Here is a 26,431-nt window from a genome sequence, read left to right on the forward strand (position 1 = left end):
CTACTTACATCTTTAGAAGCCATATAGCCTGCGTTGGCGTCAGGTTCGCGGTATTAACACTCACCACCACTCCTTTCTGTTGGGCGGATCGGGACTCCCGCAAGGAGAACACGCCGCCCCCGACAGACACCTCTCGCCACAGACCGTGTTTCGCCTCGCCACCGCAGAAAGATCCTCGAGGGTGCATGATGAGGACCCCGTTAGTCGTCAGGCCGTCGATTTCGCGACTCTCCTGCCATTTCGTCGCTTTCTCCTGCACGGAACAGTTCAAGGTTATGTACACTCGTTAGTTCAGTGGGTAATGCAACTCTCTGCAGCCACTTCCAATGCAGTATTTACGAACACCGACAGGTACACGTAACATCCTAACTCTTCCTTGAGCAGTTGATAAGAAATGATTCTATTACGAAATCCGAATGTTCATCACCGTGCTCACAAAACCCGCTATTTGACCTTCTTCAGAATCTAGATCCAAGTAGTCACGTTTTCACAACATACCACCAAGATCCATTTTAATATTATCTTCGAATCTTACCACAACGTCTCTCAACTTATATATTCCCTTCACGTTTTTCAGCCATAGCGTTGTATGGATTAACCCGTGGAGACGAAATTAGTTCTTTCATTGCAAGCGCTCCAAAACAAGGGTAAAGGACGCAAAAGAAGGATGTCCGAAATTAATTTATAATGGGAAATAATTAGTATCGAGTAGCTCCCTGAATTGAAGTGGGCTAGTAGGTAAAAAACTTAACCCACAGTTAAGACAGATGACTGCAGGCAGGAGAATGGCATGGCGTGGAATGGGATGACGAGGCACTGTGTTGCCTTTTTTAAAATGCAGAAAGGATCTTTTTTCGGCTACACCCACTGTGAGAAGCGAAAATAATTCCGTGATAAATCAAAGCTCGAGAAAAAAGCATTTGTCAAAGGAAACCGGACTGGAAGCCGAGGTTTCAAAAGTTTACTTCATTACATTTAACCTTTGGTTCATGTGTTAGCACAGGATCTGTCCATTATTTTTGTCAGACTCACTAGAGCTGCCGTGGGCATGATTTCTACTTAACGGGCACCAGCTAAAACAGAATCTTTTCGCTGATAAGATTGTACGCGAACAGAAAATCCCACGCACTGCAAGTGATGTAAAAAGTTTATCCGCTGATGCAGTGTTGAGACTCATAACGTTCGGATTCTTAAAAACAATAGTTTCTAGAAGTGATAAACACAGACCATTAACTATATTACGAAGCATGTAATAAAGAAGTTATTTTTTTTCGCACGACGTCGTAAGGATTAAAGGGGACGTGGAGATGCATTTATAACCTTCGCACTGCACTGGACGGTGACTAGACGGCAGCTTCCCACCCCGGCCGCCTTTACACCCAGAGGAAGCTCTCCTGGACAGTGAATTGGGTGGTTCAAGGCTCTCATGGGCGTGTGTTGCGAGAAAGGAAAATATTCGTACTTCCTCGTCTCGCAAGTTCTACACACCAATTCCTGTTTGTCGAAGGCTAAACTACTCAGAACAGATCCTGGAGCAGTGACGCGACGCAACCCGTGGTGATCTCACTGTTTTTCCGCCATCGTACTGTCATCTCTATTTGCAAGTCTCGAATGCATATTAAACACGCCCCGTTACTACCATTAGAACGCTGAATATAACGATAGATATAATATACTCATATTCTTACATGAACGAAATTATTCAATTGCATTAAAGTTTCTGAGACAAATGAAACGGTTGTTATAGACAATATCGATACGCCAGTGTCTCCGAACCGTTCTGGTGCCGCGTACCTCTTTCACAAAATAATTTTATACGTTGGGATTAAATAGAATACAGGCAAATCATAATAAGGCAGAATAAATAGATTTTGTCATATTTTTATTCTGATTCGGAAGTAAAACGTATGATAGAAAAAGCTTAAAACTTGCAGCAATAGAACATAAAAATAAACGAATAAAATTTATTCAATTTGCAGATCCCTGGTCGAGAAACATTGGGATACGTCAATGAGTAATGGATGATCTCAAAAAACCGAAAATTGGTTTTATTATGTTTACGCTGTTCTAACAGGAATACATTTGCCCAAATGAGTGGTTATCAAAGTATGGTACGTAAGGCTGACACATACGCACATTTTTTGCTAGTAATTTCGTCTGGGTAGGTTTTCTGGGGGGGGGGGGGGACAAGCGATTCAAGCAATGTTGTTAAGTTAAATTCTACGACGATCGTCGGAAATTTACTACGGCATTACAATTATAAAGTCCAGAGACCAAGACGTTTACAAAAATTATTTACGATTTAGATGCATAAACTTCTTTAAAAAGCAACGAATTTCACGTCACCATTCGCTTAAAATATTTAATCTTCATAATTGACGAGAGCTCAGAACAGGGTTCAAAAACCAACTCTGTGGGGGAAGTTTAACCTTTGGGTTTAACTAACATCGCACATCTGAATAGGAGACATCATTAAACTCCCTTACCGTATCTGGTACAACAGAGTCCAATAGGCATAATCCTGAATGAATTCAACAAAATGACTACAAACTTCTAGGATATAAATTGCGTCCGTAATGCTGTTTTTTTAATGAAGCATAACGGCGCCGTCTGACGTCAGAGCAATCAGTGTCAAAGGTTCAATGGCCTTGCTACGAAAAACAACACAAAAAATATTCGTAACTGCAGCGAACGAATTAATATGCGCTGCTCCAAATCGCCAATGGTGTCGGGATTTCTCTCATTCCAGATTTCATTACAGCTCCTCTACGTATATCGCGGTACGTACTACTTACTGCCTTATCTTACTAAGCTTCGAACGAACTAAGAATAAGCCGTGGCGTTTTATCGCTCAAAATTACACATTTATATTCAAACAAAAGAAGTCCGCCTGTTATCTACCATTACGCGAAAACTGAAATAAAGAATATAAGAAACAGTCTCATAGGTTCAACAGACTACTAGAACGGTGATCTCTTAACTTTCTTAAAATAGTAACACCCACAAAATAAAACTGTCGTTTTAAAAAATTACAGTCCTTTCAGTGGCGTTTATTCTGTGAGAAAACTAGATTTAATTACATTTCAATGGATAAAGAAATTTTTCTCAATATATTCTGAAATAAAAATTGCACAGTTAACGATTTTCATATTTACGTAAGAAAGAATTTAAATTGTTTACACGTTCATCACAATATTTTTTTTACTCATGTCTATAAAGCTTCGTTCTCACTGCGTTTAATATGATTTTATTCTGGAGAATTCTACAAAAAGCTGAAAATACAAAAGACATCATCAACACAGGAAATTACGACTCTTATCAACCCAATACGAGAATATATATTTTCATCAATCGATGTGGATTTGTATATAAGAACATTGTTTTACAAACCGCTACCTGCAATTTCATTTCCCTTACACACATTCAACATAAGCAGTGCATACACAAAAATCTCTTTATCGCCTCTCCTACAGCTCAAAACAAAGTGGATTCCAAAAATGGGTACAGTATTACAACAGACGTGGATCAATCATCAAAAAACAAAAAAACATACGTCGGGAACTAAAAGATATTGAAAAATTCAAATGAATCGCTGAGAGGGGAAAAAATCCATTTTTTAACACCGAATTCAGATAGCCATTCTATTCCTATACGAATGTCACATATTCTAAGCGGACAACATATAATGACGATTAAAAGTGGGCCTTCGACAATAACTGGCTGAGTGGAATAAGGAAATAAATCGCATATTAACAAGAGCTTTTAACGCCTCTATCAAATCACCACATCAATCAGTAAATAAACTTGGCCACTCTGCAGGGCTCACAAGGACATGTTATAATCGATGTGTGGGGGAAAAAAGTGTGATGTAAGACCCTTCACGTCGCTTCCTTACGAATTCCTTCTGAACCTGAAAAGCTACGTCCACCGTGGCCTCGCGATTTGTCGTAGTTGCAGTGTGAAGTTAATTTGCAAAGGTAGTCTGTTCACACATGTTGTTTATCGGATGTTCAAAGGTCGGATGATGTGGTTTATATTTCAGATCACGTATGGACGGACATCCCATTTACCCCACGAGTATACGGTTTCAGGTATTAAATATGTGGACATGTTTGGTCATGTAGAGTTCACGAGGTAAGCAGGAATGTAATATCTGGAATAACGAGAGTATTTGAAGGAAGCAAGGAAGAAGAATGCTGGGTGTCGTAAACAGAATTCTTGTACAGGTGAACTACTGGGGTGGGAAAACGGTAGTCGAACGCCAGAAATAGCACACAATGTAAATAAAATCAGGTCGGGTAGGGTCCAGTCACAAAGGAACGCTGTTTCCTCTCAGATTTGTACATTCTGCTGTGGAGAAAAGATAATTTCTCTACGAAAATTATAAACAGTTGCACAATTTTTAGCTATTTATTTCGAAATTTATAAAATCAACACATCTTAATCTGAGTGAAGGTAAGTTATTTATAACATTATATTAAACCTTCGGGTACCATAAAATACGTGGAATACGACTAGTTGAGCGACTACAAGTTTCTCGGGGGCTGTGCACCATGCAGTTTGTTTTTGAAAGAATAAACGAATACAAGGGAGCTGAATGATTCGAAAACTACCGAACTACCCAAAAGGAGATCATGAAATATAATAATTAAATGTTACTTATTTCATCAGAATTACAGTATAGTGGCTTTGAAACTTGAGTTTCTAGAAAATCGAACATTCACAATAAGAATTTTCTGTCTCTTTCTTGCGTCCAAATATTCTCATCAGCAAACTTCTTAGACAGTTTTAATCTACGTTACCCCCTTAGCATGAAAGACCAATTTCCACAAAAACAAATAGCCTAACAGGTATATTTTAATATCAACATTTTAATACGGGATGCTATGAGCTGAATGGTAACAAACACTCCCCAAATTTAATCTATTCTACAGTAAATTACGTGACTTAAAAGACCTACTCTGAAACTGAAAAATGCATACGTCAGTGTTTCCCTCGAGTTATGTCTAATAGTAACAGCCTAAAATATTTATTACCGACAATGATTATCTGCAGTCTTTCAGAAATCTCGAAATTACGCGAACATATGGAAAATGCACAACAACCCTCAAAGCAATTACTGAACCAGCAACATCGTGTATTACCACACTCGGGGAAATATTCCCGCCACGTTCACGCTCAGGGATGGGGAGACACAGGAATGGGGAAAGACGCTACGGGAATAAATCCTACATATTTAATGGTGTTCCACTTGAAATGTTGGTACAGCCTATGGCTCAATTATGGCACGGGGTGGGGGGTAGTAAACATGATGCCGAATTCTTGTAGTCACTTCCACTGCTGTCATGTGCAAGCAGTTCGCTAATGACACTCACCCCAAGGAATATGTTCCGCGAAGAGTCGAAGCCCGCAGCATAGATCTGTGCCACTCGTGGGTTGGAGCGGTCACAAAGGATGCGACATGCAAACCGTGATATCGTGCTTTGCAACACCTTGTTCTCGCCCATCTTGTCCCCCGGAATTGTATCCATTACCACGAAGTCAATGGGCGACTCCGACGACCGGCCAATCTGCAGAAACGAACACAAAGTTGATAACAGCCTACAATGTCTCAAGACAACACGAAAATCTGTAAAATGTCGGCATTACGGGAGAAAGCAATAGGTTAAACAGGGAAATTTCATTGACTCAGCAAGCAATGACGACAGGTAAGTCCTCATCAACACTCCAAACTAAATTTTGCGGATTTCCTTTGAGTCATCAGTTACGAGTCAAGATGTCGTCCCTATTAAGTGACCATCAGCTGGTCTCTGGTACCGCATTATAACGAGGGTGAAACGCACCGTAAACATTTTAACAGAAAAGTATCCACAAACAACTGTAACAGTAGACAATCTGATGTCCAATCTGTTTTCTTTTTCCTTAATGTGAAAGGTAACCACACAAAATATGTAAGATTACAGTCATGTTTATTAATTGTTTGTCTTTAGACAGCAGCTGAAAATATAAAACAGTCCTGAAATGCGTGGTAGCAAGCACTCCCCAAATTTAATTAACTCTAATTTCTTCCCGAACGGAGTTCTGATCTGTTATCGTTATCGCTGTCCTGCAATCTGGTGACAAGACATGAACACACTTAGTTTTTCTCTACGTATAAATCTAGGCCAACTTCCTTAGTAGAATCTAACGAACTTAAAAGTGTCCAAGCTTTCTTTAACATAATAGTATAAGAAAGTTAATCCCATAGGTAACAACGAACAGGAAGAAATCCCTGAAATGTTCCTGTCAGCACTAAACATTCAGAATACCACATAAGTACGAGAGACAAGATATTAATAGACAGAGAAAAAGAAGGGGGAGACGACGACCCTCGAGACGTTTGCAGTCCCCTTTCCTGACTGCATTCAAGGTACACTGTACTCTACTTCTATACCATAATTTTTCCGTCCACTAAGAATACAAATGTTTGTATGGTTCAATAAGTGTACAGCGTTCACACAAACGCACGTACGCATGCACGCACGACATATACACAGGTGTAAGGTAGAAAGGTGTCCTTTGGTGCGTCACCAAGCCCCCGGTCGCTTTCCCCCATGGAAATAAACCGTTGTATCCATTTGACAGGAGGTTCGGTAGGCCCCCCGAGTCAGTCTGGATGCTGTGGCGAAAAGAAAAAAACGTTTCCTGTCGACAACTAAACCCCATTCGACCATCTCATGTCGTAGTCTACTGCCAACATTTATAAAAGACTCGCTAACAGTTAATTCCACAGACAATTCCAAAGGCCAATAACGGAAGAACAATCCCACTTCTCAACCAAGCACTCGTAGACGACCAATAACATTAATCACGCGTTTAAACATAGTTTAGTGTTATTGTGGGTAGGTGCCGCTTTCAGCAGTGTCGTTACAATACGTGGTTTTAAGCCAACTTCCTATCTGAATAAATGGCGTTGAAACAGCAACCAACAAAGTACTCAACCAACAAAGTACTCAACTCCTCATTGAAATAAAATTTATTAAAACAATACAATATCCCGTTTCTCGGTGTAGAATAGCGGAACATCATATCCGAACGAAGAAAATACTATGAGCTTTACACCTCTGAAACGTCGGTAAGCGACTACCAGCAAAAACAACCCAGAAGACGACAATCGTCATCCTACCTTCCGAAATGACGAGTACAACAAGGCAAGATTATATTGTCAAGTGCACATCCGATCTGTGAAACCACGCAATGACACCAGTTCTTGCTTCTCAAACATCTCACCACCTAAAAATCCAATCCTAGACAGGCGTTTCACTCTGCCGTAACAGAAATTAATAATGTTCATAGAATAACACAATATGGATGCAGCGAAAGATTGTATCTCACCTGAAACATGTCCTTCTCTTCATCAGGCATGTATTCGACGATGACAGCTTGGTTTCTCGATAATGTGTAGGATATGGAGTGTTGTTCCGCGTCGAGGATCGCCTGAAAACAAACAGCAAGTGTCTCACCTATTTATTCCTTGAGGCTGCATCCACAATCTCCAAAGGTTGTGACAATGGCTGATTCATTATACACTACGCTGCACACTGTCCATTGCCTGAGGTATATTTAATATAATTAATAATAAACCAGAAGCGAGGACAGGAAGATGATAAGTCGTCATTAGCTTCTTAAGATGAACTCTGCCCAATGAAATTTGCAAATTCCAAATGCCAAACAATATTAACTTAATTTGCATGAAATAAAGGATACAATATTCGCTAGTCAGGTTTTAAAGCAGGTTTATGCATATTTCGAGTGTTTTAAAAGACTACATCTGAATACGAAATATGATCGCCACAAATTCGTAAAACATGCTAAAGGAATGCAAGGTCTGCAAATGTAGGACCCAGAGGACTTGTGATGAATGGGAAACAAGCGAGAGAGACAAAAATAACACAGATTATTAATTAAACTGCTTGTCTTAAAATATGAAATGTATTTTACGGGCAGTAATAACGAACTAGTGACATCAGGGTTTCCAATACGAAATAATTTATCTGAAATTCATAAATATGATGTCCGACAGGGGCCATCTTTCCTGTCTCGTTAGGTGTCGTCATCAAAAGTGACACTCTTAATTGTAAAATGAAATGAATTTTCAAAATATAATACTATTTATACTTAAGCAAACTGGTTATGTTTCGAACTCCTAAAAACTAAACAACCTTTTCCCTTCATACAAATCTCGCTTATTTAACTCATTTTGAGCAATACACGACCAACCACAGTATTTTAAAAGAAAAAACAAGGTGATGGAATTCATATTCTGAACACTGTTCCCTTTTAATCGAACTCGAGGGAGGGGGGAGAATCTCTCAGATTTTCAGGAACAGCATGTCAGGCACTTCTTATGCAGTAGTTAATAACGGTCCTAACCTAAATGCTGAGTCCAGTACAGACAAAACGTAAAGCAAAAGAAACCAATTCGTACATTCTTCTCAGCAAAAAAATTACTGTCCTGGTTTACCACCAAACCAGTGCATACCGTTAAAACAGTTACCTGTGCACTTTATGCAAACGGGCTCCAAGTTACGAATAAAATAATTCAGCATTGTCGGAAGAAAATCATGGCTAATGGGTTTAACGCAAATCAAGAAATTAAAACCGGCCAATGACCGTTCGGCTTGTATCTAGAACACAATATATTGTGTAGATTAGGGGTAAACACATTAATTTTCTAAAAACTAAAACCAAACATATTTTGTTAGATACGAGGTTCTCGCGGCAACGAGAATGAAGATGGCTGACTTGTGGGACGATGACCAAGTAATCTGGTAGATACTTACCGACGTTTCATTCAGACTTAAATTAGAACAATTAACTGATGTTAATGTGTTATCAAAATTATAAAAAAAAGCGACGTTTAGCCTGTTGTTACGGCAACAGAATACTAGTGGCCTATTATCGTAAATTGGCCCTGGCGGTGTATTAAGACCCAAGTAGGCAGTTTCCGCCACACTTCACCGCACCCTCAAAACACATCCCTTTTGGGTTAATGACTTCGCTCACAGTTTCTCCCTTTACAGTCACCATAACAATACCGAGTCTGCATCGTCTGTGCGAGAAAATATAAACATTCTCTCTGAGACTCGGTTTTGGTACGAAATGGCGACCTCCTGATATGCACCATGCAGATCACGAGTTCAATTCCTGTCCTGAAGACTGTCGTCCCGATACGTTTCGAAATTTTCCTCAGTAAATCCACGAAACCATGACGAACGCTCCCTTACACATTTAAATTCATTATTTATATTCATCCTCTCACACAAAGTTCATAAACTTACGGGCAAATAAATAAACGAAGGCTCAATCAATGGTCAATCTCCTGCAACAATCTATGAGATAAAGAATCTTGGTGAAGATATTCCGAGAAAAGTATTTACACCCTTGTGAGAAATAAACCCTGAGCTACGTCCATAGAAACGGAGTCAGATCTGATTCGCAGTGAATGCAGATAATTAATTTGGCTGCTCAGTGCATACCGTGACGAAAAGCACGTTGTAACGTGTCTTCGTGAAACCAACGCTACAATTTCTTAAAAAGCAGCAGCAAAGGAAGACTTGGGAATGTTTTTGGCAATATTTAACTGCCGCGACAGGCAACCTCTTTGCCTGTCAATATATTATACTGGGGTAGAAGTCCGGGATTTGCTACCATAAATCAAGGGCGAATGTTCCACTACACACCAGGATATAAAGGGAACAAGTGATTTTCTATAGTTTGAAGTTCAATATCCTCATATTTCGAGTTTTGCAAAGAAATTACCAAATACAATCACAGAACACAATGTGTGCTATACGGTGTAGGTCGATTCTATTAAGCACTACGGGATATTTGGTGGGAAACCCCTGGGCTCTGAGACTCAAGGTAGACAACATTATTGTAGTTAAATGTGGACCGGGAATTTTCTAAATATTCCAAGTCAAATTTGAACAGCTCGAGTACATAAGCTTCATTCTTATTACTGCTGTTCAGAAACTAACCATCACTTACTGGTCTAATGACAAACACTTAAAACGTCGTCAATAAACGTACAACTCACAATTTTACCAAGTTATTTACTGCATGTCACCATGCTGCAAGAAACAAGCAACGAGTGAACCACAATTAGGAAACGTTATCGGTCTTATCAGTACGACACCATAACTTTTTCATCGACAGCTGAGCATCATGGGACGATTTCTTCTTCTTTGAGCATTAATTTCAAAACTGGTACATCGCACTTTGAACTTCCCACCTACAACTTGAGGAGTAACGCCTACCTGGGAGGAATGTGGTGTTTTGACAACATAGTGCTTTGATCGCTTGACTCCGTTAGCCGATGACCTCTTGTACAACATAAATTTACTTCTCCTGCGACCTCGGTCGCCCGGTGGCAGGAACCCATTATATCTGCAACATACAAGACAAGAAAACAAGTAAGCACAAGTCTATCAACCACTAATAGGCCTGTACAACATTTTCGTAGATTAAAGAAGTAACGACTACGAACTGCTGGTTACTTTTAGTAGCCAGACATACGGTTACCTTTTTTTTAATCTACTGGTTTTGTAATTTGTAATTTTGTACTTTAAACTTACTGAAAGCTCTCCATACAGCCTGCCTGTATTATTATTACTACAGTCATATTATTACTGACCTTTAGCATATACTGCTGGGCGACACATCGCATAGGGTTAAATTTCACAACACCGAGGCACAGGTTTTTGTTTTTAAACTAAATTGTATAAAGCGCAAATAGCCTTCGACGCCGACGAGTCTACCACCCACCCACATACACACGACGATGTATGGTCTATTACGCACATTTTGCAGCTCTGCACAGCGTGCACTTCCGCTCCCGGCACTGACAGAATTCAAGTGGAGAAGCCCGAGTAAACCCACGAACTCCAAATCAGGAGTCCCATGGCGTTATCGAACCCGTCTGTTAAATGATGCACATGACATTTGCTAACAGACAAGTTGCATCAATTGCATACAATTTCCAGCGAGTAGTTATGTAATACAGTGTGGCATTTTGTATTAAATACATCGCTTCCATTACGTATCAAGACAAAAGATGATATAAAATATGGTAGTTATGGCAGAAATAATCTCCAAGCAATATTCTTTACAAAGTACGTAAATAAAGAAAACGTCACACGTTTCATGATACAAATTGTGACTTGTTAATTCTTCCTGTTTAGATACACAAATACAAGAGTAACGACGAATTCCAGCAGAGATAATTAAAGTGTGTTAATCGTACGTCGCCTTGAAACCTACTCGAAGATAAAAACAAGCGTGAAATGAAACCGAAAACATTAGTAAACAGTACGAATGTAAATATTTACCCACAGATACTGGTAATTAACAAGCTGTTATTCTTCATACAATCTCGAGTTTTGTGGTTTGTAATGTACGTCAGTCTTCGTTCGATAGTGAACACCAAAAGAAATCTAAAAGCTAGTGTGAATCTTGGTATACTTCCAGGAGATTTCGCGAAATGCACACGAACTTAACAAAGTACACGGAGCTTCAGATTTGTACGCCCACTGCGTTATAACTTATCTACAATGATAAGCCTATGACCCAGAATGCAGCAATGGATCCATTTTACACGACACTAGATTCAGATTCCCTCGAAGGAAGGGACCGGTGATCAACGTAAATCACCAGCCTTGCAAACAATTCAGTTTAACGGGAAACAAACAGATCTTCCTCGGGAAAACTAGAGAAACAATTACTCTTAACGAGAAACTGAACACTGACAATCACAAGTTTCTTTTTCCATTTAGTTCGTTCTCTTTTTTCGTTCCTCCTAGCCATTCTCTCATCCTGCCCATATTACTTTCTTTAGTATTCTTTTTGGCCACCCAATTCCGTTCAATTATTTCATTTAATTTGTAAGATACTGCTGGAACTATAGGCTGAAAGTAGGCTTTCCGTACCCAGAAACATGACATTGAAATGCAATACTGCTCATCGAATTTATAACAGGTAGAAACGCAACGTACACAGAGAACAGGCGAAATCACACGCTCCCAAAGAATATAACGGCTGTACTGAGTACTTGATCCGTAAAAGGCTCAGACCAATTACTGTCATATTACTACCACTAAATCTGATTTCGTACTTTTTTTATACAACAGGGCATCAAACATTTTTGTCAAGTGTTCCATTTATCTGAAGCCGCTCCTCTGTAACGGTCTGACTGCCATAAGACGAATAAAATCGCCGAAGGAGGTCATATTCATTTCACTGAACACCAGGTCTCGTGCACGAACAGTTCTGGATATGTAATGCCTGTCTACTCAAATAAAGAACCCCAGGCTGGCAAGACAAAGACAGGATAATTTATGTACTTTCATAGTCCACCTTAACTTGGATGTAGGTTATCTTTAGTCAAAAAAGAGAAAGTACAGTCAGCAGCAGATTATGCGCAGGAAGAGTAGAGGAACTGGGTCAACTCGTCACTTTGATACGCCGAAGTCTTCAACATACACGACACCGCGGATAAAAGCAAGAAGAAACTGCTTTATAGACCGTTCATGAAACATGCTGCATTGACGACGTAACAATTGTTAGACCCCATAAAATAGACGAAAAGGGAAACGAACTTTATTTGGTCGGTACGTCTTCAGAAAAGACGACAGTGAAAACAAAAGAAGGCCATAACCAGATTCTGGACTTCGGTCATCCAGCCCCCAAATGGTCACCAGCGGTTGGGTCATCCAGACCCAAATTAGTTAACAGAAATTCACAGATTACGCACATAAATATACGCGCTTTTGCTTAAAAGCAATATAAAACTTGGGACTTCCTCTAACACAGAGCAGAGAGACGAGATATGGTTTTCGTTGACGTAACTCATGTAAATCCATCAATACGCAATAGGAGACATCGAAACACGTAAAGAGTTAAACAAATGCATCTCGGAAAAATATTAAATGTATGCAATCGTATAGCAGGAAGCGAAAATCTGTTTGCGATGCTTCTAGTCTTATGGGCAATTCGAATACTTAAAAGTCAAGTGACAAACTATACTCTGTGGAATTATTTCGAACATCTCGCTTCTCTGTATCACGGCAAGAGCAAATGTAACAGAACAGCAATGTAAAGTACAAAGTCCTCGTATAATAGAATCACTTCTACAGCGAACGACCTTTCATTGCCAGTTGTATGCATCTTCTGTCACTGAGCGATATCTCTTTTAATCCAATGTTAACGCCTCACACTGTACTGCACGCTAATTCTGTGTGCGCCATCTGTCGCAATGTATGAGCAATATAAATCTGTTATGTGTAGCTTTAATTATTTATAACTGTATGAGTGGGAGGACAAAATATATAAGGACTGGAAATTATTAAGTAAATGACAGAGAACGGTGATTGTGCAAAGCTGGGAACTCTGACAAAAATTTGCATGAAACACTGCAGCCAAGTTTGGTGTTCCGACTGCTTATGACCGATAAAGCATTTTGGTTTCTGATTGCTTCGCCGCAGATTCGTACGTGGACGTGAGAACATCTAATCGCGCTCTTAATTTCAAAACCAGTATTTCCCACCCTGCCTTGGTCAGGCTCTAAATAACCTTCGGAACTGTCTTTCCACAAGGACAGGACGTCGATAATGAAGCATTCTAACACCTAAAGTTTAGGGCTTAGTAAAAACGTACATATGAAAGCTGTCGTAATATGGATGTTTCAAAAATTGTTTGAAGAGAAACTTCCTTCACCTCAATTAAGATTTCATCTCCCGAGTGCACAGAAAATTTTGGCTGAAACGCCTGAGAAGAGATCACGAGGAAGACCTAGGCGTGGAAGAGGAATAATACAATCGGTCTTAAGGAGGGTAGGAGAGCGTGGATTGGATTCATCTGACTTACGATAGGAACCGGTGGTGGGCTCTTGCTAACACTGTAATAAATCTCTGGAGTTCCATAAAAGTCGGGAATTTTCCTCAGTACTCCAAAGCACCATTAGATTCTCAAGGAGGACTCTGTTCCATGAAATCAGTAACGCAAGCCGTTTTCATAAACATGTAACTCCCAACCAAATCAGACTTGTATGCCTACATAACCGCCGCGAACAAGATGCATGCTTCTCTGTTTTAAGTTTAATTCATTCAAACAATCAGTGTCACTCGGTGGACCTTAAACAAACGAACAAATTAACTAATGTGTCCATTTGTACTGAAGCTCCATGTCGAATATAATTCGTTAGAATAAAAACGAGCTTGGTAAATACAGATATTCTTCTGAAGGAATGACACAATAAAAGATGTAGTTTGTTTGCAGCATTACTAACGTCTGCCACATAAATTACATTGTCAAAATGCCTGGTAAATACACAATATCTGGTCCATGTTCATATTTACAACTCATAAAAACTTCATAGAGCAGAGTCGTAGAGAAGCTAGCAGTTTCTTAACCAGTCAAGTACAGTTCTGCGATATCACCACACTTTTAAGATTTAAAACTGAATACCCCAAGACGGTTAAGTAGAATAGTAAATAACAATGTATTTTTATTTCAACTTAAATATTTATGGTTTCAGCATTCGATTGGAATGAATGTGTAATGAAGGCGATTCTGACACCACCGCTGTATGCAGCGCGAAATGGAATCCATCTATCACGCTTCGCCAGTGTGATCTCAATTAAATCCACTTACACACTTCACCAGCTCTGGGCAAAAACGGTTCGTAGGCAACGTCGGCTGCAGCCAACATAAAATCAATGTAGCTGCAGAGACCCAGAAAAGGCTCAACATGGTGTGAAAAAAAAACAACTCTGTTCTCGAACAGTTCCCCATGCCTGATGTATCAGCTGGTATGATTCGCTTTCCGGTGTTATGCAGGTCCAGTTTCGATTACGAAAAACCTCGTTTAGCGCTAAAAGAGACACGCCACTGATGCAAACATAAATTCAGTAAACACAACTACAGGCCAAGTACGATCCATATTAGCGTAACCTCGTATTTGAATTTTATCTTCCAAGAAGCAACTTGCTACATGGTTTTTCCCCACCAACATCCTTTATGAGTTCGTTTCCCCGATTAGAGTTAAATGCTTAGACAATCGCAACTTATTCAACTATTTGAGCAATATCAGTAGTTAACAATAATACAACCAATAATTTTAAAACCAATAGTCCCGACACCAACTGAAACTAAGTTCATTTCAAGGTCTCTTACATCATATTCCCATTAACACGCGTATAAGCATTATCAGGCATGTTTTCTGCTTGGGAAAAGACAACCGAACCATCTTATAAAGAAGCGCTTATGCCCTTCTAGTGACTGAAACTTAACTATGAAATAAGATCTTCGTACAAACGCTACTGCATGTTAGAACGAATAAAAAATAAATTATTCAAAATTTGTATATACATATAGTACGGCAAATTAAAATATTTAACAATACAAATAACAGCCACGTCCAGTAATGCATACACAGGCACGTATTAAAATAAAATACACAAATATATATGTCTCATTCACAAATACCTTTTAAGATAGCAACGCGAATACATCTGCCACACGAAGTGCATGTTACTCAACGTTCCATTCAAATCCCGTCTAGTTATCTTCTAATTTATCATAAATCCATTATAACTTCCACGCGACTGTCCCACCTGATATTAACTGTACAAAACCGATACAGTGCAGCGTCAGTGTGATTAGAACAACGGACCATTTCCATTATAATTTTAAGCGTTGGCTTCGTGTCAGGTAGGTTGCTGGTGGGGGTCTACAGAATTCTCGCTCTGTGAAGGATCAATAGCTACCAGTCTATATCGACCGATAGGCTGCCAAGAATACAGAGTGTATGCATACAGGAGCATGAAGGGCACATGCGACGAAATGGGCGCACATACAAAAATAAAACATTATAAAAGGGCTGGAATCAATACCACATATTCATGTGACCAACGTTGGATACTAGACCAGTTTTCAGAACGTCAATACTGGTATAATATCCACTCGCCCTGTTTACTCAATTAATGGGAAAACAGTTCCTATAACTTAGAATCCGACATATAAGACAAAGTTTAATTTCTGAATCACATTCAATATGATCTATTACAAGATGGTGAATCAGCTGTTCCTGTATTCCTACTCCACTCCTGGTAGTTAACACCTTCTTCCCGTTAACTCCTGATCCAGCATCCACATATTCATTCACGTCTGTCTATCTCCACTGGCCTACAACGAGAAGTGGTAGGCTTTGCTTTTCGTGAGGAGACATTCTGTTGTGTGCCGTCCGTAATATGTCTTTGATAAATTAAAGTGCGTCGCGGGTGACAAAACGTTGCAGAACACTGCTTTGTACGCATAACAAAAGTTCAACAAAACTCCGTTCACAACTCCTTCACTCACTACCACGCCTCTCAAAAATAGAACATAAAATGATCCATGGAAATAACAAAAAATATATTCACCAGGGAAAGAATCAAACACAGATTTTTGGCTGTAAGGAAGGGCATCACTGACTTGTGCGCCTGCAAGAAGTGTGAATGGCAACCAGCCCAGAACACGACTACCTGATCACCTGTCGCGGACCAGAACGTAATCGAAAGTGTTGGCCTAAAATTTATACATTTACAGAAAAAATAATGAATTAAAATATTTCATGGATATTTCTACACATTGTTTGTACAAGCCCTGCATTGTGAACGAAGTTTCACACCAACCTCGTGCTACACTGTTCACTTGAACTTTGTTCCATTTCAGATCAACCAACCAGTTGCCCTAGTTCAGAACAGAGAATGATTTCAACTCAACAGATTCGTGTCCGGCTTCAAGTGGCATACTGTGGGCGCGTACGAAACATTGTCCTTGTTTCACTTGTTCTCAAATGCGTCATTTACGTTTTTCTTATGAGGCTACCAAAGTGCGTTTATAAAATTTTTCGTTCCCCCTGGGAAATACTTCCATCAATGTTTTCGTATACAGTTCCTGAAATAATTCCGTACCTTACCATTCTGTTCTTACGTACTGTAAAGTCTTTGTTATCTTGACCCATGTATGCTGCAGAATGATACAGTATATGCCTTCGTGCGTCAGCAGTGGTTATATTTGCTAACCTTTGTAACACAAAGTTAATCTAAATAGCATTTCAAACACCGGCTCCTATATCAAAAGAGAACACGTGTTTTCATCCCACAAATCAAACGGTTTGTGCTGTTTAGGGAAATACGCGCTACTTATTACGATAATCATACTAAACCAATGAATACAGTACAAACAAAATTCTGAGTCACTGACTGTTTAATTTTGTGGCACATTTAGGTTACAACTGTCCGGTAAAGAGTTAAAACAGCAGAAACAGAACAAAAAATATATCTGCACAATGAACAGCTGAATAAATACCGACGCACCTCTTATGTGGAGTCAGATGTTTCTGATAACGGTAGTTTTTACTTTTAACCATCAAGTAGAATAACGGATGGATGGAGATACAGGTACGAATTAACGTTAAACATATGTGGGAGTGAAAATTCTGAAACCTTACCTTACATTTAAATCGCAACTACTGTTCAACTACGTTACAACCCACAGTCGGTCGCAAGGATACGGTTGTATTCTCATCACACAATATAATGCGCGTTATGTTTATACCTCTGTTTGCGCCATTTGTGTGGCACGAGTAGTGAATACATGAAGAAGACGAGATTTTAATCGCGGAAATAATTCATATACAAAGCATTATTTGTCACAGGCCCAACGTTCAGAAGGAAGGAAACGCGTATTTTGATCCTCATGCACGAACCTTATGAAAACAGTAAGACAATTATAGTACAAGATCGTAATTTTGACACTTGCAAGGAATCCAGGAAGTCCGAAGCGTTAAAGTGAGACGCTATCTTTCCTTATTCATCCCACTTCCTCACTCCGCAAGTCTCAAGATTACAGTCGCGGACTGTACAACTTGTGGTCTGGCAGTTGAAGAAAGTTGGAGTGGTACAGGATCTATGAATTCGTTAAGGATTTTCTACAAATCCTGATCGCTCATTTGGAAAAAATTACGATTTGTTACGAACAATTTTCCGTTCTAACTGGCAAACTTAACCGAATGATATACCAAAATCGAGCATATAAGCTCAGCGACAGCACGTACATATACTTTACATGGATTGCTGATTTCGTAGAAAGGAAGGTCGTGAATGTTTACATCAGACGACGAAACTGGGTGGATGTTCTGTGCGTCAAGACTCACAGTTCTATGTATAGTAACTTGTATCCGGTTCGCTGTTCGCATCTTACATGGAGCACAATATTTTTCTGGATCAAGTGTTTGATCATTAACTACAATATTTATAACCTATTGCAAGTTAACTTTAAATCATAACATAGCCAAAATGACTAAAAATTCGGAGGAAGGCAAGAGGCAGGTTGACAAAACCTAAATCTGGTATTTCTTTTGATAAGTTTTCAGAGTTACTTCCTTATCAAGTGTCAGATAATATTGTATGTCGGTAAATACGTATAATTCCACAGCCCCCTACAGCGTTTATCTACGTTTATTATACGTGAATATAACTGTTTTCCAAATGAAAAGATACTGATCAGGCGACCGGAAGTAAACACGCACGTGTCCTCATTCTACTATCGATTGTACCATATATTAAAGTTGGCACTGAACTGACCTGAAATGAACCTGGAGGGGAACGGACAGGAAAATAGGAAGCCTCTGTTAATATTGATTGGATGGTTGGTACAAGATGCGTGCTGTGCTAGCATGGCACTGCCACGCACAAGTACTGCGTAGCAAGAACTATGAAACAATCCGGATTATTGTTTTACTGTTATCAATGCCACCGTCGTCCCAGGCTTTAATTATCGACGTGAACAAAATTAAATTAGTGGCTTTTAAAGCGGGTCACACATTCCACACACAAAGAGGAAACCGGATTCATGAAATCGTTTTCATAAAACTGGAAACTATGGTTTCACCGATAAATACCGTTGTTTTAAGCTGGACTTCCAATGAACAAACGAAGAGTTCTATGCTATCTGAAGCCTCTTTTCTGAACTGAAATGGTGTCCTTTTTTGTTCCGACTACACACACACGAATTAAAAACGTGAAATCCTACAGAAAGACCGAAATGTCTCATCTGCATTTAATTACTTGCGACAAATTCACAGAGCTGATGAGATCTACCTACATAACACTGTATTTTCCTTTTCTGTTGACGTCAGCACCATCTGAGGAACAAAACATTCTCCTCCTCTGATGACGTAATGAAGACTGAACCAATACAGTTTCTGCTGCGTATTGAAGGCAAGAACTCTTTGTTTGCCCAAGATTCTGAGAGTAGGTGGCGCAATATGTACCATATAAGTCGCATAACATCACGGCTTGTCTTTCAAGTGTCTGTCAACCACGGGTTAATATAATCCAAATTACATTTAGTGATTAAGTATCAGCTTCTAGCACGCAAATTTTCATCAAAATTCAAAGAATACGTTCCAGCATGTTTCATGTTTTATAAAAAAAAAAGCTCAAAAACAGAGAGGGGTTAAATTTTGTGTGACACTTTTGGAAAGTATGTTACTGAAAAGAAAAAGTGCAACATTAGCGAAACCAACATTAAGAATCCCAACTAGAACTGTTGATACATTTCTCACAACCTCGTTTCTGGAAAGGAAAACAAAACGCTTTCCCTGTTGAAAATGACGGTCTGTACACCATAGCATTACGGTATCAAGGTCACACACTAATGTCTCGTAACCAACAGGCATGACTGAAAGACTTATTAAGTAACTCTGCACCTTTCAATTAAGGCCTGGAAAGTTGTAAATTTGTAAACTCGCCAGTTTGCTACGCCACACTCTCAGTGAAACATTGGTCACATCTAATTTGACGGTGTAGGTCATCTGAGATGAGACAATAGTATGCAATTATTCAAAGTAGAACTTCGAAATTATCGTGATATATTTGTGAAACGTGAACATTCTAGTGTTGTGATTTATAAACTCGTACCGCCTCTGCGAAAGCCATAATCTCTCTACTTACTGTTTATTGTTTGATGATAATCAGTGGAAAAGAATAATTTTATATAAAGGGCTACTCACACAGCCTTTTATTCATATGTCAAGACGAAGAGACAGTCAACCAACGAAACATTATCAAGCCAATATATACTTTCAAAGAAATTCTTCTATAAAGATAAAAAACGTGAGAAATGATTCTGGAGTTACTGTTCCAGACTTATTAAAACGGCATGGATCGAGTTTTACCGTTTTGCGATTCCAAATCCAATACACAAACAGATAACAGATATTCAATGTCTGTGAAACTGATAATACTCACCCTAAGATGGTAAGCTCGCCATACTTTGTGATCTGTTTGGGTTTATGTGCCGGACTCGATACTTCATGTTCTTCCAGTAGAGGTGATTCGGTGCCATCCGATCTGAAACAAATGTAAAAAAATAAGTCTCTGGAAAAAACAAAAATGTTTTAACATAAGTTTCTGAGAAAAATTAAACACTTGTTATTCCTAATACAACTTTCCCGCAAATATTACGGTTTCAGAATAATTACACAAAATTTGCCATTTTCGAACAGATAATCTTAAGGCAATGAACACTGCGAAAGCATCAGAATTGTTACGATACGTACGACTGCATTTCCTGTCCTCTTTACTCTTAACTTGTCAGCATCTCGCGGTTGCTAAACTTATTCTACTTTGAATAAATCGAATTCAAGCAGATCACCGAATCAAAGCACTCACAATCATGGCTGAGATGATTCATGGTGACAAAGCTCAAATCAAATTCGTGTTCTCTGTGGAATGAAATTTGCGATTTAAGCCTCTTTCAAGCGTCCCCTAGGTCTGTTACAAATAGATTTGCCGTTCTGCATACGAACACGCTTTCTTCACACCATTTCTATACCAAAGTTAACTACGCAGAAACTTGTGCTTGGCCGTGAGACGTGTTGAGCATCACGACAACAAGCACGGCGCAACAGAATTCCTATTAAAGGGAAATGACGCATGGCAATAATCAAATAAGGAAATTGTGTAACAAAACAATGGAATTTTGTCTGGGGAAAAGAACCACAAACGCACAATAACCTGCATCATCATCCTTACATAAACGCCACTGCATGGAGCTTTAATTCGAGACTATCAGTTACATAAGCAAGGAACAAGAATTAAATATTAAGCAGTTCATACACTGCCACCCATACATACATGAAGTTCAAGGGGTAGGACAGTGTAGAATGTCCCAAACACGTAAACAAACACGACTTATGACACGTCACACTTCTAGTAAAACAAAACAAGCCAACATGCAACACCCAATGAATGCTAACCACGGTAACGCCTCACTGACATTTTACTAAACTGCTCTACAATCAACTGCAGTGAGTGTACTCACTGCATACAGAAACTTTCTCTCGTTTCATACTTCGTACTTGAAATAGCAATTAATTTTCATAAACGAAAGACTTAATTACAAAACGTAACGTTTAATTTACATGCCAAGAGACGAAAGTAAAAAACCTGGTAAAATACCAAGAAGCCGTGAACAGTGAAATTTAAATCCAGTGCTGCATCAAAGACCTTGGTTTGGAATGCAGTTTCACACTAGGAAACAAATTTAAACCCACTAGAATTAATCAAGTCATTGCACACGCCTACAATTAGGTATGTCCCCATTTAACTTCACGTATCTGGGTTAAGGTAAAACAAAGTACAGTTACCATATGAAGAGAAGAGACAGAGTTAACTAAGCAATGAAGAAAGTGTTTCAAGTGTGCGTCTTTTAATGATATGCAGCACCGGCAGTCACGTAGATGGGACTATCCGTGCTCTATAATGGGGTCACAAATTGCTTTGTCCGCACACACCGACTAGTTTCACTATTCAACACTGGATTGAAGTACACATGAAACGTAACTATTTGAAAACGCAATAAACATGTTTCTAAGTGTTCAAGGAAAACATTACGACCGACAGAAGATAAATACAGATACTCGGTCCAGAGGTTAAAGAACAGCTTAAGTCGCACTACATGGCTAAGGACACTGGCGTTTGTCCGCGTTTTAGGTGCGTTCCTAACAAAACCTAAAACATGTTCATTTATCTTCGACATTTTCGTACATCCGACTGTCTGCATGAAACAAATTTAGAACCACAAAACGGACTTTGACTAGGGAATTTAACACACTTTTATCCTAAGTCTTAAGAAGCAAGAACACTTCGTTTCGGGGAATATAACAACTCATTTAAAACCTATCAATACAAACAGGTATATTTACATAATTATAAATTAAACAAAGGACGATTTCCTTAGAGAAAGTTATGACAACATTTTATCCATACTGTGAAAGCTAGCAAGAGGCAATGAAAAAGTTAACGAAGTAAAGTGTGACAACCACAAAAGGTGTAAAAAGTTCCAGATATTTTACTCAATTTCTTCTTTAACCTTTCGCGTTAAACATCGACTTTTGCCTGTGCAGCAGAATTCACTCGGTAATACCAAACCTAAATCATTCCTTGGTACTACGAAATCCAAGAGTTCATAGCCGGAAGAACAAAAGCAAACCATAAGCAAAATCATTGTCCAAATTAATATACTATTTTCCTTGGGGTCCATTTTAATGCTCTCCTTCTGTTCTTTTCCGGAGGTTTCCTCGATTGGGAAAAATACCATAAACCAAATACTTTTAATGTTAACTATATACTGGTGTAAATACATACACACATGTTTATACACGCATGCAGGACACCAGAAACATTATTTAAATCTGCTGTCCACTCACCCATTCAATTAGATTGAGGCTGAAATAAATTCGCCAATATCTTTGTTGCCTATCGAATGGGAGAACGTATTTCTACAACGTTGTACTGTATACAGACACCTTAAATCTCGTCATTTAAAACGAGTAGTATTATTTGTTAATAAAGTAAGAAACGAACTATTCAAACGTAGCGTCAAAGATATTCAAATGAAGCTTTTGCGAATTGCTCGAAAATATTTTTATCAAATTGTGCAAGATAAAATCATGCCAGATCTGTTTCACACTAACGTGGTCACTTGGAATGCATCATTTGCCTACATATCAACACAGTACAATTAAATTTACTTCTGGGAACTGATTCGTGACGCATAACGCTCATATTTGCAATGTCTTACCACTTTTTCAAGGAATATGACTCACCAAAGAGGCCCAACAAACAACGAACAATGGGATTTCCTACTAAAATGTATGCATTTCTCATCTCTTCCATGCGTGCTACATATCACTTCCTCTGATATATTTTATAAACTGAAATGCCGCATTTGTATAGCCTAATGCGAAAAAATTACATTAAACCATTTGTAGAGGTAAGTGAATTATAAAAGTAACGAAATCCCATACGCATTTAAAAGTTCCAGCCTACTGAATCATATAAAGGAACGTCTAATGTTCCTACTTTACTGCAGGTTGCATTTTGTCTTGTCAAATAATTAATCCACAATGTGCATTTGAGACAGAATAAGAATGGTGTAATAATCCTTTCCGTATTCTTGAATCATCTGCAATTATGGTCGAAGCCATGAACTCTATCATTACAAAACATTATTTTTAACTTCATTACAGCCTTTTACAGATACATTTTCTAATGCTACTTCCTGCCAGCACTTAAAAGTGCGAACAATGGGCATAACAAACAAGAATAACGGGTGCTGACCTGAGAATGTTCCCAGAAAACTGTCATTTATTACTGTACATGTCCTAACACACAGAGTTTGGTTAGAATAATCATACTCAATCGTACGGATGCACCATGTGATATTATAGCTCCGCTAATCAATGAGATATCACATAGTCATGCTACCATATTCCGTCTATCGTTATAATGCCAACAAAGGTGACGTCAAGGCATGGAGTTCACAATGCAGACTTTCGTATCGCTTTGAAATTAAAGGAAGGGCAGACGAGAAAATTGCCTCGTAGCTGCTCTTCCTTGTACAGACCAACCAATCAATACAGAACCTATCTCATTCCCTCCCTACAGCACTAGCTTTTAAGAGGAATGCCCTAATCAATTCTCTGAGACTGAGGTATGGGTTTAGTAACTTTTCTCTCACACATTTTACACAAAAAGTAATGGTAAGATAAAGTAATTTAAAGAACAGTAAGATAGAGCTGTACCGCTACATGCCATGGTAGTGCTTGGGCAGAGAAGAGGTACAGTCCACAGATCAGGAGAAAATCCCTGCTAGGAATTCGATATACGAGCATGCGCAAGATTTCGCGGTGAGTGACGACCCATCCTAAAAGCATTAGTTCCACAACCACTGAACGAACAACAGACGACAGGCTTTAACGTGTTCTAATGGGTACAGCTTTAAGATTACCTCACAGTGGCACAGTGATTGAATCTAGAATATTATCGCAACACCCACAGAACACATTAGAAGTGCACTCACTACACGCTACTCTTAACGGCTTGATGTTTTCAGTCTGTGTGTAGTAGCGTAAAGCTCTGACGTATCGCACTTCCCACCAATAGCAGCCCTCTAGTCCAGCTGATAAGTGACATTCCTCCCGCACCGCACCAGAAACGACTTCACCCAGCAGGGTTTTTCTCGTGATCTGTGGACAGTATATAGCACCTACTCCTTCTTGGCCTCGGCACTAGATTGGGGTGAGTGGTCAGCTTCACGCCCCGGCCGCATTTTAACTCAATGAAAGGGACCCCATACCCTAGGTGGCGCACGTGATGTGTCACAAGTCGCGTGCGTCAATTCCCACGTCCTCCAACACGTAGTTCTAACAGGTGAACAGGAACTTTCAAATCACCCTATATATACGGTAGTCTGATGCCACGGTCCATTTCAAAGACTGACGAGTAGGCTACATTGTGGTGCCTACGTCTCGCCGCCAGAAAAACTGGCTTTCTTTCAGCATCTAGCTCGTCTTTCGACATTAATTTCTGTTGTATTCAGGTCATTGACTTTGTTACAGATAACTCTTACTTACAAACAAAAGCAAGCGATTAAAATAATTCCTTAGCTTAAAAACTGTCGTGGCTACTGCTTTGCACAAAGCGAAAGCTCCCATGAATTGTGCAACGTCCTTTGTTCAATGTTATCTTACATCAGCCAGATATGCGTGTTTCTATTGGCCAGACAGTTGGAGGTTATAAGCCGAAACATCAATCCATCTATATATATATAAAACCTAGAAAGCACCTAGAGTTACACCGGGAGATCTGCTTCAGAGCAGCAGCCAAATGTCGAGTCATATTTGTATTGCACAAAATTACCAACACCATCTAAAAATTACGTCACAAAATCTCAGTTTTATTTACCCGTCTCTCCGAAAGTGGATGAGATAACAAAGAAGCGACCTTTCGTCTCAAAACTGATAAACTGTGACAGCCAAAATATTGCAACGAATATTATTTCACTTCAAACCTTTTAAAGACGCAAGTCATTCTTAGTTCCCCCACGATATCAAAACAAACACGATCAAAAATCACTTTCTCTCTGGTCTGAACGCAAAAATATTTCTGCGCAACATCTGCTAAACCATATCATTCACACGATGTGCCCAGTGAACTATCGAAGAGAAACACGCCGTAAAAGTTTTCTCTTTACGTCATCTCTCGTACCTGCCACCAACAAGAGTTCTGGAGCAAGACGTAAACAATATCTCGCCTAATCAATTAACACAGAGTCAGCAGTCACGTGACGCCTTCCTGTAGCCGTTACAGCTAGGCAGTCTTGACCAATCATTCAGAGCATCTTCGTAAATGCAACTAATTCTTGTCAGATGAGTAACAGCTATGACGAACTTGTAACAGCAGGCTTTATCACCATGAGCTAATTTCTCCTGGAATACCACTTCCCGCTTAATTTCCAGAACTATGGCCCCATAATCGGAAGGGCATCTGCCCACAATCGTGCCCATTCCGAACAGCAAGGCAGTTCTTCAAGAACTTACTGACATCGAGGGTCTGAAGCCCAATTCAGCCTACGCGCACCAACACAAGTGTGCCTCCAACCTAAACTTCACCACCCTCACAAATTATTTACCCCATGACATCAATTTCGCCACGCGTTTAAAGTGTCTGTCTTCAATTAAACTAATTTCATAGAAAAGGGAAATTGCCTTTCCTGAAACAAACTCCACAGAGCAGCAATTTACGTAAAGTTAAACGTCGCTCTGATAGTCAACAGATTCCTCATTTTATGGAACCGGAAGGTTAATTATCTTGTTCACAAACTAGGAATCTGTAGAACAAACCCAACATATTTTAAATGCATTTCATTCAGCCATACATAACAATACATTCAATTATGTTAATAATTCACTGAACCAGAACGTAGAATTCCTGTCAGCGGTAGTGCAAGCTGACGAAACGTGTACAGAAAGGTCACTGTTAACTAAAGACGGGATTTATAT

General features: G+C 39.2%; 1 protein-coding gene across 8 annotated transcripts in view; it reads right to left on the bottom strand.

Annotated features, from left to right (window-relative positions):
* Pli (E3 ubiquitin-protein ligase pellino) overlaps nt 1-26,431 on the bottom strand; it is a 59,041-nt gene that overhangs the window by 12,966 nt on the left and 19,644 nt on the right. For 5 of the 8 annotated variants that reach the window (XM_022077040.2, XM_022077046.2, XM_022077039.2 and 2 more), the window contains 5 exons: nt 20,334-20,435; nt 10,299-10,428; nt 7,375-7,476; nt 5,376-5,570; nt 65-253 (listed from right to left, as the gene is read on the bottom strand). In XM_022077040.2, coding sequence (XP_021932732.1) covers nt 65-253; nt 5,376-5,570; nt 7,375-7,476; nt 10,299-10,428; nt 20,334-20,435 — 718 coding nt within the window. Of the gene's footprint in view, nt 1-64; nt 254-5,375; nt 5,571-7,374; nt 7,477-10,298; nt 10,429-19,185; nt 19,254-20,333; nt 20,436-20,644; nt 20,668-21,733; nt 21,761-26,431 lie in introns of those variants that run through there. The other 3 variants (XM_022077047.2, XM_022077042.2, XM_022077043.2) reach the window with 3 other exon arrangements.

The sequence above is a fragment of the Zootermopsis nevadensis genome, unplaced genomic scaffold (assembly GCF_977971745.1).
Source record: "Zootermopsis nevadensis isolate Lab colony 2312 unplaced genomic scaffold, Znev_1.0 Znev_ptg000029l, whole genome shotgun sequence".
In the NCBI taxonomy this organism is placed as follows: domain Eukaryota; kingdom Metazoa; phylum Arthropoda; class Insecta; order Blattodea; family Termopsidae; genus Zootermopsis; species Zootermopsis nevadensis.